Genomic DNA, 16,564 nt, shown 5'->3' on the forward strand with positions numbered 1-16,564 from the left:
CTTTTTTGAAATTTGCTTTTTTGTTGTCCAAGTTAACAGAAACACAATTTTAGCTTAAAGAACTGACATTAGGTCGTTTTTTTTGTGTACAATTACAGAACTACAGAATTAACAAGTATTATTTAAGACATTTCTGGCTATCTTTACACTTCAATCGTATCTCACACAAAACCTGATGTAAACTGACAGTGTTCACTAATGCACTATTTGCTGCTGTTACATTGAAAAGGCACATCAACGTCATGCTTAGAAAAACTATTACACAGCACAAAATGATACAATGAAACACATTTTTAGATGTTTGGGTTTTTCTGCCTGTGAAAGGGGGCGTGTCCTGACTACCTTATTATTTTAACCTGTTTTCCTAACATGATTCAAGGCAATTTCATTCTTCATCTTCATTTAAAATTTATTTTCACATTGATGTGAACAACTTTCAGAAGTCTAGAAAATAATAGTTTCAGACAACTCAAAATCCCTAGAAAACACGTGGATGACCTCCAAACAGGTCAAAGATATTATAGTCTGATTTTTTTTCATGTTATCGCAGTTATTAGCCTTCTAAATTCTAAAACTTGAATTAGATTTTGATACATCCTACCATACTTAAACAGCCTTGATAGTTTAAGGTACATCTACCCTCAATTTTCTTTCATCCAGTAAGACAAGTATACATCTTAAAGGGAAAATTTCTACTTGTTCATAACTATACACCTGGGTGTTATTCTTGGCTTTCAGAACATATTACTATTTTCCCCTTATTGGCTTTAATGTTTGCTGCCAACCACATGACATGTAAATAATTTACAACCATCTGTTTCCAGATAGGTGATTACATACAGATAATGAATGCCAGCTAAGAGTTCTGGATGAATCCAAAAGGGAACTGACCCAAGTTCTTGTCCTCTGCATTTGAGATAGCTAGCTTTTAACTCAAATATACTGATAATAATTACAAGCTGAATAACTCAACACTCAGTGTCACGACATAACACATGCTGTCTTATTTGATTCTGTTTTTCAGACTTCCTTCTAGTTAACGTATTGTTGGAAGTGTCTCAGAGATAATGTGTGCTTTAGTTAACACTCATTACCAATATTCAGAAAAAATATAAGATTTTTTTTGCCCAAGTGTTCGTGAATGTAAGTTAAAAAATTATTTGATTTGGATTCAAATATTTATAGATTTACACTATATCTGTTTCGTCAAAATATATTGTATATTTAATAAAATCAAATACATAAAATAAAGTTTTCAACACTTTATACAAACCCCTAGAAAAGCTGCTTTTTCTTTATAAGGCTGTTGGCAATCTATCATTAACCATGGAAAAGAAATAATAACCTTTGGTTGTTTTACTCTTTCATCAGGGATGAACGGGATGACTAAGACAGTTCTGGATGAGTCATTTCACTGGAAACACCTTTATACAATTAAATGCTTGGATGACTTTTGAGGGTCTCAGTCACTTTCAGATTCTTCATCACCTAGTGGATATGACTGGACATTATTCTGAGTGTACATTTTTGTTTTAATAGGGCAGTTGTGATCCATGAGAATAGCCTAAAAAAGAGCAAAGTACAGATATATTACCTTCCTGTTTCATAAAGATAAGATGGTTTTAACCTACTGTTTTTAAGGATTACTAGTTGGAAAGCTATGTGTATAGTACTGCCCACTATTCACCAGTCATATGGTGCAATTGCCAGGTGCCTGGCCCAGAAAACCTGGAGTTCTACGTTCAGCGAAAATTTCAGGCAGTAGAACATGGCAGAAGCAGTCTGCACAGTATTTTCATTACACATGGCCAGGGGCCATAAGCTGATTCCGGGGAGCCCGTAAGCTATGAAGAAAGGGGCATACGGGTTAGGTTTACGAAGAGCTATACTTAGAATCTTGGAGTTGAGGAGAGTGGTTGTTGGAGGTCACCCAATCCAACTTCCCTGTGGCGCCATCTTAGTAAGGACGTGCTCTCCTTCATGAGGCGAGCTCTCATGTTCGAGACGTACCTGAGGCTGGACTAGAACCTTTCTCCATTGTTTCCGTTTGTGGGTCCGGTTCTGACTCCAGCCACTTTACAAACTGCCCTTCCAATATTTTGAGGCCATTGCCATAACCCCGTAAATTTCTCTGAACTCACATCACAGGGCCCTTCATAAATGGCCCTTCCAGAGCATCTTTCCCCAATTCCCGGCATCCCTCCTCTTACTCAAACATACGATTTAAAAAATAAAACAGTATATTCCTCTGGTGGACATGCACGTTTTGTGCACTCCCATAGTGTTACTGAAAATTAAACAACAGTCAGTGCATCAGCCTTGAGTCCTGACTCTTCCTGTAAGTGTGCACACCAAGCACGAAGCCAGATGGCAGCTGATGTCGCTCATGCTAAGCATTTCGTGCGATACCTCAACAGTCACTGTATGGAGTCAGCTGATAACCCTCCGTGTAGGCACAGAGGTTGAAGAACTTGCCCAGGGGCTGTGCGGCTAGAATAGGGCACAGGTGAGGCCAGGCGGCCGGCCGGCAGTCAGCTCTGGGCAGCACCCCATGGCACAGTCTGCCAAGGACGACATGGGACACCGGGTACAACTAAAAGGAATTCTCTCATCAGGTGATGTCTTCTGGAGTTTTCTGACACATGAACTATTCCCCCAGTACCTGTTTGTGCAACCTGAAAATCTAAATGGAAACATTTATGTGGGTTAAAATTGAACTTGCCCTGGCCTAATGCAGCCTCTCCGGGTGTTTGCTGGCTACTCCTCCCAGTTCTTACCCCACCGATTTGATAAGCTGCGAGGACTTCACTCCGTGTTTAACCTACTTACCATTTCCCAAGAAATTCTGTCATGATCTGCCTGTGTGACGCATTAAGATACGGACTCCTTGGCCCTGTCAGTCAGGCTGTCAGCTGCAAATCTAACTCCTTTTTTTATTAGGCTTCTTTCCCAGTGAATTGATACATATATTGAAAAAACAGCTCAATTTCTAAAAATAAGTAATTGATGCAACAGACATTGTATACAAGGACCACTGTCCCCGTGTGGATGTGTCCTTGGTACACAAAAGGCTTCACCCCCAAAGAGCTCAGGGTCTCATCTCCCTAGATTAATGATCCTCAAAGAAATGTGCCCAAGAATCACTTGAGGGAGAGCAGGTTAAAGATAAAATTCCAGATCCCTACCCTCACACGAGAGGGGTGGTCAACATGCTGCGAGAAATGCTGCCCTAGTTATGGCAGTATCTGGGACTATAGCAGAGTCACGGCTGACTGACGTCAGCTTAGTGGGCACCTACTAGGAACGTGTGTCAGTGCGCCTGAGGTCCCATGCCAGCGACTTGGTCACCTCCCTGCATGAGGAATGACAGGCCCCACGGGGCTCACTGTGGTTAAGTGCTCAGGGGAAGCTGTCCGGAAGAGATGGGGTTCAAGTTGAACCTTGACTGATGGAAAGGATTTGCACGGTGAGGGAATGGGTACAGCATGGATTATTTACCAAACGGGACATTAAGTAAAACAGGAACACTAAATAAACCACCTGTCACTACAGAGATCTTAGGAGGAGGAACAGAGGGACATTAACTGGAAAACCTGATCGGGGCCGGACTGCAGGGCCTTGGCTGTCAGGCCTGGGGCCGTGACCCTCGGCCCACAGGCAGCGAAGTGGCCTTGGAAAGGATGGCCGTCAGCCTCCCTTACTCCTAAGTGCCTTCACTCTCAGTTCATCTACCATGAGACCTGACTGCACACATACACGGACTTCTTAAGGACCCCCAGGACCTGGCACTGGGCATACAAAACTGCACTACAACGGAAGAAGTTCAGTCAGGCCGATCATTTGACATCATACAGATTGAAATGGTCAGAATGTATCAATTCAGCCAAACTACACTTGTTACACAGCCTGTTTCAGGTAAAGAAGTCTTCCTTGAAATGTTGTCTCTGGCTGTTACAGTCTAGCTTACTGGCTTCTGAACCTGTTTTGAAAGATGTATTGTGCAACAGTTTTACTTTTTAAGATAGTTATACGTGATTAAATAAACCAGATGGCATGTAATATTCCAAAAGTGCCATGAAAAGAGGGGCCTGGACACGGTCAAGGGGGTAAGTCAAGTGCGTGAGGGGCACCCCAGAGTGGCTGTGAGCAGCCTGGTCATTTCAGCCAGCACTCTGTGCACTGCCGTGGGGAGAAAGATGTATCTGACTCTCACCTGAAGAGAAAATGAAATGGAGGAGTTTGTTGGGATTCAGAGACAAGCCCAGTTACGGAGAGTTGAACCCCAGTCCCTGCCAAATGCCTGCTTTCCTATCAGTCAGGATCTGCAGAGTGGTAAAAACTTGTTCAACCAAACGCAGTGTAAAAGTAACACAAATACGAAGCTGGGATAGTGAAACGGGAAAAGCATTAAGTGTAAGAGTTCCTCAAGACTTGGAAAAATACCCGGCCTGCATCCTGGAAAAGTTTTACCTACCAAATCTAAAAAAAATGAAAATAGTGATGGTTTTGCAGCCACCATGGAAGTGCCCTGCTAAAGGACACCTTTCTTAACTAGGTTATAATATGCAGTCTCCTTAGCTTCTGGCCACCCCATGCTTGCCTGGAGGAAACGGAGCTGGAAGGCCCCTCACAGAGCTCGGAGCCACCCAAGACAACCAAGCTGCAGTCCTCAAACCACTTACTCTCCTGTCTGGGCAACAATTAGAAACTTCGAGGGTAAGAGGTAAGAAATATGCCCTATCTTTAAAAATAATTCTTCACCCTGAAAAGAAAATCCATAGCAGAACACAGCTATCCTCAACTGGGTGTTCTGAGCACCCCAAGCCGCATGTTAATTCTCTTACAACTGGAGCACAGTTTTCCTCAAATGACAGTGTTGCTATTTCTTATACTTGCTGAGACACTTGAGTAACACTTAAGGGTTTTTTTCTCCACTTGTACTGATAATTCAACACTAATTATAAAAAATAAATAAACCATAAATCCAGTAAACCAAATGCAAGAAAATTCCAAGAGCTCACAATCTAGTTTATGACTTGGGATCGGTGAAAATAGCAATAGACCTTTCAATATAGTTTAAGTGCACACACCACATGATCTGGATGCCGCCTAATGACAGAATTATTTGCTCAGGTCTGTCTGCCTTATTCCAGCTCTCACATCCCCTTGCATTTGATAACCCTGGTCCCAAACGCTGACACTCGTCTGTATTGGATTTCCTCAAATGGGCCGTAATCAATTCTCTCCCCTCCATGGCACACCAGTGTCTTGCCCTCAATCCCCCTTATCATTAGGTGCTATCGGCTGCCATCAGTTTCTTCCTGCTCTGCTTGCACAATGGGTAGGCTGCAGCTATTGGCCACCACCCTCAAATGTCGCCTGTAACGGCGGGCGGCGGGCATCAGTCACGAGCAGTGAGATGGCATGTTTTCTCCAGTTTTTAATGATTTATCTTGCTCGGCACGTATAAAGGATTCTGACAGTTTACAGTGAAAGTGGCTTTCTAGAAGCCTGTAATTGTTGTTGCTTTGCCTTTCAGGATTGTCTCTTCCACTTCCTTCAGCATTTTTCTTTTTAGATGAACCAAAACTTGGTTTAAAGGTAGAAAGAGAAGCAGTACTGAGGCCAGTCTCCCAGCCTCTGCCGTCACTTTGCGGATCACAGAACAGCAGCTAGCTGGGCAGCGAACCCCTCACCCCACCCCCGCCTGTCCTCTGATCTCACTCATTTCCTCCAATAACTCAGATAAGTAATCGTGCTGCTGCGGACAAACGGATAACACAACAGCCACTAACGTCTGCTGCCATGGCGAGGGAAACCCATTCAGTTGGTCTGGGAACTGACTCGCAAAAGCAGAAGGAAGCTTTCACCTCACAGAGGGAAGAAAGGGAGGGTTCTGGGGGACTGCTAGGCTGACAGAGAAAGTCAGAGTTAGAGTTAAGTAAGAGCAAGGAAGAAGAGTGTAACACATTTACTGAGCATTTACTGTGTGCCAGACATGGGCTAAGCACTCTGTTGGGGTTCATTCATGTAATCCCCACAACAACCCTATGAGGTAGCTGCTATCATTTCCCCATGGGTCAGTCCTGCTCCAGAGCCCGTGCTAGCCTTTTGCTGTCTCCGCAGAGTCTTAGTCTCCTGGGTGACAGAAGCATTTGTAAGTGATTAGCCTTAATCACATTGATACGATCGCAACAGAATGACAGTTTTCAGTTGTTGCACTGAGACTTTTCTGCCCCTGATTTGGGCAAGGCTCTGCTGGGGTCAAAGATGGAAAGGAAACTTAAACAACCAGGCTGGAAAACAGATAAGTCCCTTAAGAGATGTACAATAAAGTGTTACAGATGTTCAGAGCTGGAGAAGCACCTAAGCAAGAGGCAGGAAGAAAGGGGTGGCTGCTATCAGAATATTTCCACAGCACCTTCCACGCCTCTTCTTTGAGTGAAGTGGGTCATGAGTAATTCAAAATCATCTAGTTAAATCCTATATAACAAAGGGCACAGTGCAGGATATATTTTTAAATATACTGAATGAATTAATGAATGCAACAAATGCCCCTCAAATTAAAGGCTGCGTATAACCTAAGTTTAGGGTCTGTTCTGTCTTTAAATCCACTATTTGGGGGAAATCATAAAAGGGCAGTTCAAGAAATGCGAAAGCATTAAGACCAATTTCAGTTTAACCATCAGAAAGAACTGCTGTGCTCCCAGGAAAACACCACAAGTGAACCTCATATCCATTCATAAACCAAAAATGCCATCTCCTCTCGCCTTGTTTCTCTCATTCTTTCGTAATTGAAGACACTCTTCTTTTAGTTGGACGAGTACCTATCACCATTTGAAGTTTACAAAATCAGCGACACCACCATCACCACCACCAGGTATGAACACTTATCAGAAAGGTTAAAGTGACTGATGCATTTCAAAATTCAAATTCAGAATTGATAGGCTTGAACTTGTTCAGAAGAGGAACCCTGTATCTTGTCTGTAGCTATGACTTTGGTAATGAAATTATGAATTTCAAGGTTAAACGTGCTCACGTGTGCCCAAAGGTACATATATGGTATTTTTTCATAAGGGTCTGTAACCTACACTGAAACCACCTCCAGAACCTTCCACAGTAAGGACTGGGACACTATTACTGAAAGCTGTGGGTTTAGGAGAAAAGCAAACAGCACCAAAAATGGCTAATCTTAGGAGTAAGCATAGGAGGCACAAAAAATTATGTTCAAGAATATCAAGAACCATAGAAAAACACATTGAACTATCCCATGTTTCTATGTGGTTGACAAAAGAGCTTACTGGCTGCTAATCTATGTCCAGAAGCAATTTCATTCTTCAAATTTATAAACATAATCTTGATACAGTAAAAGAAACTGCTGCCCTGTGGGGCATAAACTGAAAAGGAACTCTTACCACTTTGTTTGGCGAGTTCTACCCAAAAGGAGTAGAAATGTATTTTAGAACAAGTCATAAAGAAACTATCCAGTAGACCACGCTAAAGGATCAAGAAACACTTCCATGCATCTTCAAATTTTCTTACCATTTTTTCTTCCTTGGCAGGTGGACTTCGAAGGAAAAAGCAGAGAGGAGCAAAAAGAATATCAATTATTCCAATAATTGTCATGAGCCACGGAAATCCAATTGCCTTTGCGATAGCCCCACCAGCGGAAGGACCTTGCAGGAAACAGAGAATTAGATCAAGTTCTCTGTAAAAATGTCTTGCACACAGAACGGTGCAAAGGTTTAAATCGTTTTCAGTAGGCATTATCTATTGTGCCCTGAAATCAAAGGTGGTTTGGAAAAGCCAGGGACCTTACCTATAGCATATCCCATACAAAATGCCACGTCTGCGATGGCGTACACACTCCCATAGACGGACACGTGCCGCAGGTCGACAAGGTAGCCCATGACGGGCATCATTGATGAATCCACCATGCCTGTGGACAGTCAGGGAACACACACAGACTATAGAACACTGACGGAAACCAAAAAGAGGCTGCATGGCAGGAGCATGTCCTAACCTCACAGCCCTGGTGCCCTTTCATCTTCACCACCTGCAATTCTTGAGGCCAACCCTCTCCAGCATGCCGTTCGCTCAGGATCGACTGAAGGTAGCTGAGGCTGGGACCGGAGCCCAGGCCACCATCGGCCTCTTCTCTGCCTTGCCTCACTTTGGCCACTGGTGGAGGGCAGCCACTCACCTGCATTCTTTAGATCCAGCCGGTTATTGGCTTCATGGCCCCCTCGCCTGTTTCCTGTTGGTGCGTTCCTGACTCACTCTTTTTGGGGCATTCGCCCCTTGCCTTCATGTGGGCACACCCACATGCCTCACCCAGTCTCCTATGCACCCTGGGCTTCCCACTAGTAGGGAGGATCAGAAAGAACCAGAACATGAAGGAGACTGACGGACCATCTGGCCCTACTCAGGAACCCGAAATCGAAAGGGGTTTGCTCATTGTGGGGAAAAGCAAAACAAAACAAAACCCTACCACCCCCAGGACCAATATTAGAATCTCTGGTCTCTTGGCTAGTTGGGGACAGGAAGCGTAAAGAAAGAACACATGTTGCGAGTTCTGGGTTCAGATCCCCGGCTGGGTGAGCACGGTCATGCCTTATCTCTCTAACGCTGGTTTCCTGTCTGTCCAACAGGGATGGTGGTGACCAGCTACAATGAGAGCATCTGTGAGCACTCAAATGGTCATTCCCTCACATCTACCAGCACCAGGGGCAGGAGGAAGAGGGACATTTCTTTCATTCTACTAGTATTTGTTGATCACCTAATATGACACAGGGTGAAACACAATGAACACAGGAGTTGGACATTAAGCAAAGAGTTGAAAAATGAATTACAATTGTGATTGATGCTACGAAGGTACGGTGAGAGGTCATGTGTACACACCAGGGGAACGTACCCTGGTCCCAGGGGTCAGCAAAGGCCCTGCCTTCCTTCCTCCCATCTTCCCTCCCTCCCTCCCTCCCTTCTTTTTTTCCTTCTTATTGAACCATGCAAAGATTAAATTCCTGCCTTTACCCTTGGCTAGACTCAGCATTTACTTTTATCATGATCCATCTGTATGTTATACATGAAAAACAAACGTATACTATTTATCCAAAATATTAACAAGACTTTTCCTAACATATTTGCAATAGGTCCTTACATTACAAAGACATGTTCCTTTGCCCGTGAAAATTCCTGCAGCACAGGTGGTCACCAAGACCTCAGCCCACCTTCTCTGTACCAAACTTTCTTATAGAAAATACACGTGAAGCCTTTGTCCTCCAGCCTCATCTGAGAAGGTCTGTTCACAGATCTGAGCTCAAACAAAGTGCTCTGAGGGAGGGATTCTCTTGTTTGCCCAAGCACAGCAATGGGGTACCAGCTTGCTTCTGTAAATATCAGGCTTTTAAAAATACTGGTTTTCAGGAAACAAATGACTAGTACACGGAAGCAGGTATTTTTCTGTGGACGATCTACTGGATAGAGCTTGGCTGCCCACAGCCTCCTCTCCAGCTTCTAGAAATTTTAGGTTGAGTAACTACGGTCTTCCCAAGTCACAGGAATTCTCTCTCAGCAGTGGGGAAAACAAAGTTTTAAATTTAGGCACAAGGCTCCTATGACTTACCAATTGCAAAACCAACTCCGAAGTTGGGAGCTATGAGTCCATAAATGTTTTTTGCAAAAGGAATCTGTAAAAGGAAATAAACATTATACTATAATAACATGATATCCAACTCTAAATCATCTTGGGAAGTCTTAAAAATAGGTTTTCTCCAACCGGGTGTGCATGTTCCCTTCTGAAGGAAACAGGAGGAAGGAAGATGGGGTTTGGGGAGGACTGGACCCACGAAATCTTTAAAAGTTGAAGCTGAAATGGATTTTGGGACCCCCACGAAAACCTGGTCAACTGCCAGATGTGAAAAATCAGCCTAGTGCACACTCCATTTCTGAAAGGACCCAAGGGCCTTGTTTGGAGTAAATATTGGCCATTGGAAGAAGATGTTCTATTCTAGAAAATGATCTTGCTATTGTTTCAGGTAGTCACCCTAAAGTGTTGAAGACATTATAATGTTTCAGATGACAAGAGGGGGAGTAAAGAGTGAAATATAAACTATGTAATAAAACATTCTAAATAACTTCCAACTGACATAAGACGAAAATCTGAGAAGATTTCCCTTGGAGAGTCTTGTCCATAATTTTTACGATGATAAAAAATTAGAGGACACTGGAAGATATAATAGAATTCAGTATCAACAAACTTCAAACTGCTATAAAATATTTCTTGGTGATTCTTGCCCAAAGCAAAAGTTTCATTTGCAGACTGTCTCTACTTGTTAAATGCCGTCTTTTACTCACACATAAAATGCTGATTCCAACAATTATCATTCCTAGAAGAGCACAGAGCCACCTATCAAAAAACAAAAAAGCACCATCGATGAATGACTGTTCCTTTTTCTTCCCCAGTCCAAATTTTCAATGGAAATCAAAACCATTACTTGTAATGGCTAAGGGAGAAACACAGAGACTTTTTTTAAAGAATGGCATTATTATAACACAGTGAGTGTTGTTTTCATTTCCTCTTACCTCCCCATTTTGTGTGCGAGGATCCCAAAAATATTGGTTCCAATGAGATAAGAGATACTGGCTGGCAAGAAAGCAATGCCTGTAAATTTATGAAATGGACACCGTATCAGCACTCTTATCAGTCAAATGTTAGAGAAACTAATAATTGTAGACACCACAATGGTGATTAGAGTAGATGAAATGAAGCCCTGTGGCCTGCACCCAAGCAGCTAATATCCGGCACCTGCCGGATCCAGACTGGACCCCACATGGCTTATCCGTCCGCACAAAGCTGGGGAGACACTCCAGAAATGAAATTCATTTCTCTATCAGCTGTTTCATCTCTGCCTGGCGGTGAGCTTTACACGCTGACCAACACCGGCAGCTCCGGCCTGCTGGAGCAGGGCACCTGCCCTCCCACACGTCCGTGAGTGGGGGTGGCATCGGCGCCTGGCCTCTCCCCTTGGTTATAGTTGTACGACAGAAGTAAGACAACAGACATGGACTAAATTAAGGAACATTAAGATAAGGACAAAGCAAACAGTTAAAATCATCCCAAGCCCCATCACTCAGATGACCACCCAAGTTACCCTCCGTTGTAAGTTTATAGGTACAGCAATAAATGGGTGTGTACAGGATTTTGTTTTTCCTTAAAAATGGGATTATATCTGCTGTTTACATCCTGCTTTAGCCAATTAGCTTTACTGACATCTTTCCATGTCAAAAAAATAAATGCCTCCGTAATCATTTTCTGTGGCCAAGTCGTAACGCAACTAAAATGTTCCTCTCCAGGGTTTAATGCTCTCCCAGGAGAGGGAACATGCAAGCCCAGGTCTCTCGGTGGTGGCAGTGGTTGCCCTTAACTGTACCCTCTGCTGTGGACAAAAGACCTCCTCAAGTCAGACCAGGCGTGGATGCCGGGGATTCGTCCCCAGCAGCTCTCTCTGGTCCCCATCCATTATTAGGACAATAGGACAATCTCTTTCCAAAAGATGGCTTTTCAAACTCGTAGTGTTCAAAACGCTAGTGTTTTTTTCTTGAATTCAGAAATACATATTTGATTCTAGTCTTGCCCACACATGGTGAAAGTTGCTTTGTTAACCACATGACTGGATATCAGACACGCATGGGAGATACTGGATGGTCAGCAGGTGTCCCCAGCACTCAAAATGCACAGGTCCCAGGGACTCTTGTCCAGGCAGCTCACCAGCGCACTCACAGACACGGACGCGTGTCATCTTGCATCTTCCAGGATACAGTAGCCTCTCACTGCGCCTCTGGAAGCTAATGCAAGCCATCAAACCTCCAGGAAGGTGGAGCCTTCCAGCACAGTGATTGGTTCTCGGAGCATCCAGCAGGAGCAATCAGGTGTCACCTCGTGAGATTGTTCCCCTTTGACTTCAAATCTAATTGACGGTCTTTCTCCAGAAATGGTCGGGGAAGCATCAGGGCAGACTGGCTTCCCTTTTCACAATGGACTAGAAAGAGCTCGCACAAGATGCTGGACGGGAAGAGGCTGAGCTGCCAGGGCCATGGGGGCGGGGCTGTGTCCCCTCTAGGCACTGGGTCCTCCCTCAGGGGAATGGTCCTCACAAAGTGTCACCCAGGGTGCCCTTCTCACTGAGGCTCAGAGGGGACTGGGAGGCTTTGTCAGAGGTAGAGAGACCATGTGAGGGAAGGTGTTTCTTCTCACACTGGAAAAGACACTGCAAACAGGGACAGAAAAGGGGTTCTCTTGAAGAAACTAAGTACATCTTTTTCTGAGGCAGGGGAGGGATGGTCTCCCTGTTGGAAAAGTGAACATCTGGCTTGTGTGATAAGCCCCACCAGAGGCTCTCCTGGAGAAACCCAGGTGGCCTGTGGCCTGCCATCTGGTTGAGGTGGCCCCGGGCCTCTCACTTACTTCACAAAATTTATAAAGGAAGCCTCAGGCTGTGTCTGGGGAGGAAGAGGACAAAGCAGCTTAAGTGCCCTGCCAGGACACATTGGATTAGCGTAATAAGTCAGTTAAGTGAAACCTTCAGAAATGTCACCAAAGCATCTCAGCCCCAGAGTGCTGCAAAGCCAAGCAGGAGAACCACTCCCAGCCCCAGGCCGGCAAATACAGGGCATCTCCTGAAAACACCCGGAGGCCCACACCACCACAGGGACGAGAGAGAAAGAAAGTCTGGGAAAACAGCTTTCACATCACTAGCAACGAGACGTGAGGAGTGTCTCCTCACTTTTGGCAAAAGCTCTATTTGCTAATTCAGGGTAAGAAAAGGTCCATCCACCCGCCAAGTGGTGCCCTCTCCTTAGGAGCTTTGAGAGTCTGTGTTTCCTCTGTTGCCTTCACTGGCAGGAAGTTCAGAGCTAAATTTTCTAAGAACCAGCCTTAATTTAGCTCCAAGAATTTTTCCTCCTCCACTGAATGATTCCTGTCATTTGGGGCTTGTGTTTGCTTCTGTTTTGTGACATAATTGGCGCCACCTAAAATTCACCCTTTTAACGTGTACATACAGTTCAGTGGTTTTCAGTGTATTCACCGGGTTGTGCAACCATCACCACTACTTAATTCCAAAATACTTTCATCGCCCCAAAAAGAAACCTCACACCCATTAGCAGTTCCTCCCCATTCGCCATCCACCCCCCCACACACACACACACACACCATTCCAGCCATTGGGAGCGTTTTAATGAAGGATTATTTCATGAAAGAACCCCAGAAATTCAATGTACAACCCCAGAGGACTGGTGCCCAGGCCAGCCAACGGCAGTGAGGCAGGAAGGACAGGAAGGACAGAGACAAACGTGAACCAGGAGCCAGCAGCATCCGGCAAGACACCCCCACAAAAGGGCCAAATGCCTGAGCGAATATTAAGGTCCCCGGAGGAAGGTTGGGGGCACTAAAAAAAGTATCGACTGAATTCAGAACTAAGACTCTCCATCTGAAGATATCAGTAAGTCGAAAGAACTACGAAACAATAAACAAATCTCTAGGAAAGATCACTGATAAATTCTTAAAGAAAAGAGTGTGTGTGCAGAGACGAGACTTCCAGACAGTAAACAATATTCTAAAGCTACAGAAAGTGATTGACACAGGAATACAAGCCGATAAATGGACTCGAAGAGACAATCAGGAGGAGACCCAAGAACACACAGTCATTTCGAGCATGACAGAGGTGGGAGAAATCAGACGGAGTATTAGCAGTACTGGTCCTGGGACAACTGACTGGACATCGGGAAAACAGCCACACCAGAGCCCCATCACACACCTTATAATTAAAATTAATCCATGTAAATCCAAGATTTAAAAAACACGTCGTAAATTTATTAGAGGAAAGCCTGGATGAAAAAACAACTGTGGCGTGGGAACAAGAACGGCCCTTCTGCGCTTCACTTGAAATGACAATGACATAAACAGGAAGACTGCTAAATCTCACTAGTGGTTTTTTAAATGTTCTGAGCGGCAAAAAAAAACACACAAAACACCTATAAAGTCAAAAGACATACAACAAAGCAAGGTCAACAGGAGTGAAACATCTGATAAAGGATTAATATCTTAATATACAAAGAACACCTAAAAGCAATAAAAAAAAAAAAGAAAAAAGGACAAACAGCTCCATAGGAAAGAAATGGGCGAAGTATATTAAGAAGAAATTCACAGCAAAGAGATACGGCTAATAAACATGAAAAGATGTTCAATTTCACTCATAAAGAACTTGTAAAAATAAATCAACACACTAAATCACACACTCCATTGGGAAAGATGGCTCATACCTACGTTGGCACAATGCTACCAAATACCAAAATGCCCATTTAACTTTTAGGCATTTTCCCTACAGATATACTTCCAAACATGAACAGGAATACATGTAAAGGCTATTTCACTGCAGTATGGTTTCTAAGGACAAAAGCTGGAACTCACCCAAATGTCCAACAATAGGGACTGGTTGAAAATTTGGTATAATCTTAAAATAGAACATATGTTATCATTGAAATGAACGCTGGGCTTCCAGTTAAACAGGGCACATTAAGTCTACAGGTTTTTCTCCATTCCCACTCCAAATTCCATTCAAATGTTATTCAAGGAATGAAAGAAAACTATAGACACCACTCTCTATGCCCAAGGACAGACAAAATGAGACGAGAAAAAGCAGTAAGAGGGAGGGGCTAGCAGCGGTAGTGCAGTGACGGACACTGGAACCTTCCACCTGCACACAGAACAGCCAACAAAACGCAAGACCTTTTGTGCTCTGAACACAGAAAGTTCAGGGACTAAAGGCTCCAGGTCCTGTGTACGGCTGAAGGCTGAGGCTGTCAACAGGAAAGCAGGTAGAAAGACCCTTTTAAGAGCAGTTGCCCCTGTGCCCCAGCCCTCAATTGCTCCCCCAGGCAGGAGACAGTTCCTTTAGAAAAACTGAACTGAAAAGGCGCAGGGCCCCTAGGCAGCACGGAGACCAGGGAGAATACAAGAGGCTGAAATGGAAAGTGAACGGAAGTCATCCTACTAAATGGTAAGAGAATGTTATTTCAACAACCCCCACGCCCCAGCCACACACACACACACACACACACACACACACACACACACACACGCACAAAACCACTCAGAGGAAATATAAAAGGGCTCTTCAAATTTAAGATATGTTGACACCAATTATAAAAATTTAACAGTGTAGAAAATGAAGAAAACAACGGAAATAAGAAAAGGCAAGATAAGAAATTAAAAGGATAAAAGGTATTTACTATAACTAGTCCAGTTCAGAGACATGGGGACATGCTGAACGCATTTTTCCTTCCTCTTTTCTGCCCGGGTCTGATGCCTCTATATAAATTCCACATTCATCAAGGATGATACAGAAACTGGAGCTGACACCGACCGCAAGGCTCACTACTGCCCTAAGCATCGACCCCATTAAGTGTCAAACAGAAACAATCACTTTATCATCCTGGTACCTGCAGCTCGGCTGGGCTACAATGACGAGACCCGCCCTAGGGACAAAAGTTCTAGAATCAGAAGAGCCCACGCCAGTCCTTACCCAGCTGCCATTTGCGGGAACACATGGTCTCCATCATCCAGATGGGCAGGGCCGGCTCCAGCATGGCAATCCCCATGTTTGCAAAGCAGATGGACCCTTTAAGGGAGCAAGAGGGTTAGTGTGCTTCTACTGGGGTCTCGAGTGTCGACACCCTACTGTTTCCAAATACAGGAAAACCCTACATGCCCAGAGCCAAAGCAATCCGTTTGGAAACCCAAAACTTCTCCTGCTTTTATAAGCAAAACATAAGGAACGGATCAAGGAGATAGTGAGGAGCGTTGGTTGGTTGGCTGGTTGAGTTATTATCATCATCATCGTTATTTTAAACAACTAGAATCCCAGAGTCATGAAGTTTGGAACTGGAGGGAGCCTTAGAGATCATTTGGTTTACCCTTCCTGATTTATGAACGAAGAAAGGGAGTTCCAATTTATTAATGAAGTAACTTGCTTGAGGCCACCCAGCAGCAGCACAGGCCACATCCAGACACACAGACTGGAACAACCGGAGGCTCCGTCATCTAAGTTTTACTGCGCAATGAACACACATGTTTCTATCGATGCTCCCATTGCATTCAGTACAGATGTGCTGTGGCGGGATTTTTATTTATTTATTTAAATCGGCTATGCATATAGGGTATCTCTGCAAATATCCATTATCGCTGTTAACCAGAGCCCTTTGTAAATGTAGAATAAGCTGGAAAAAGAGACACAAAACTGTTCCCATCCTTCTGGCAGCTTTCCTGCGCTGTGCCCTGTGGAAGCTCTAATTTGCTAAAATTTCGATTCAAAGAACATTGTGCAATCATGATTAAGGTGTTCACATATTGAAGAAAGATCTTTTAATTCTCGGTGACATTTAAAGGCAGCACACAGAAATGATGCCGAAATGACTGGACTCTCCTCGCTCACCTATTCTGTGTCTTCTTAGATTCTGTATTTGTCTGTTTCACAGATATTAATCATGGGGCCAAACTACCAGC

General features: G+C 44.0%; 1 protein-coding gene across 1 annotated transcript in view; it reads right to left on the reverse strand.

Moving 5' to 3' along the window:
* Window positions 1–1,378: 1,378 nt before the first annotated feature.
* Window positions 1,379–16,564, reverse strand: part of SLC18A2 (solute carrier family 18 member A2) — a 28,149-nt gene continuing 12,963 nt past the window's right edge. Inside the window, exons 9-15 of the mRNA XM_019725253.2 lie at window positions 15,585–15,680; window positions 10,585–10,663; window positions 10,357–10,408; window positions 9,626–9,689; window positions 7,820–7,939; window positions 7,543–7,676; window positions 1,379–1,564 (exon numbers count right to left, since the gene is read on the reverse strand). Of these exons, the coding sequence (XP_019580812.2) occupies window positions 1,463–1,564; window positions 7,543–7,676; window positions 7,820–7,939; window positions 9,626–9,689; window positions 10,357–10,408; window positions 10,585–10,663; window positions 15,585–15,680 (647 nt within the window). The 3' untranslated portion in view covers window positions 1,379–1,462. The remainder of the gene's footprint in view (window positions 1,565–7,542; window positions 7,677–7,819; window positions 7,940–9,625; window positions 9,690–10,356; window positions 10,409–10,584; window positions 10,664–15,584; window positions 15,681–16,564) is intronic.

This window comes from Rhinolophus sinicus, linkage group LG07 (assembly GCF_036562045.2).
Source record: "Rhinolophus sinicus isolate RSC01 linkage group LG07, ASM3656204v1, whole genome shotgun sequence".
Lineage (NCBI taxonomy): Eukaryota > Metazoa > Chordata > Mammalia > Chiroptera > Rhinolophidae > Rhinolophus > Rhinolophus sinicus.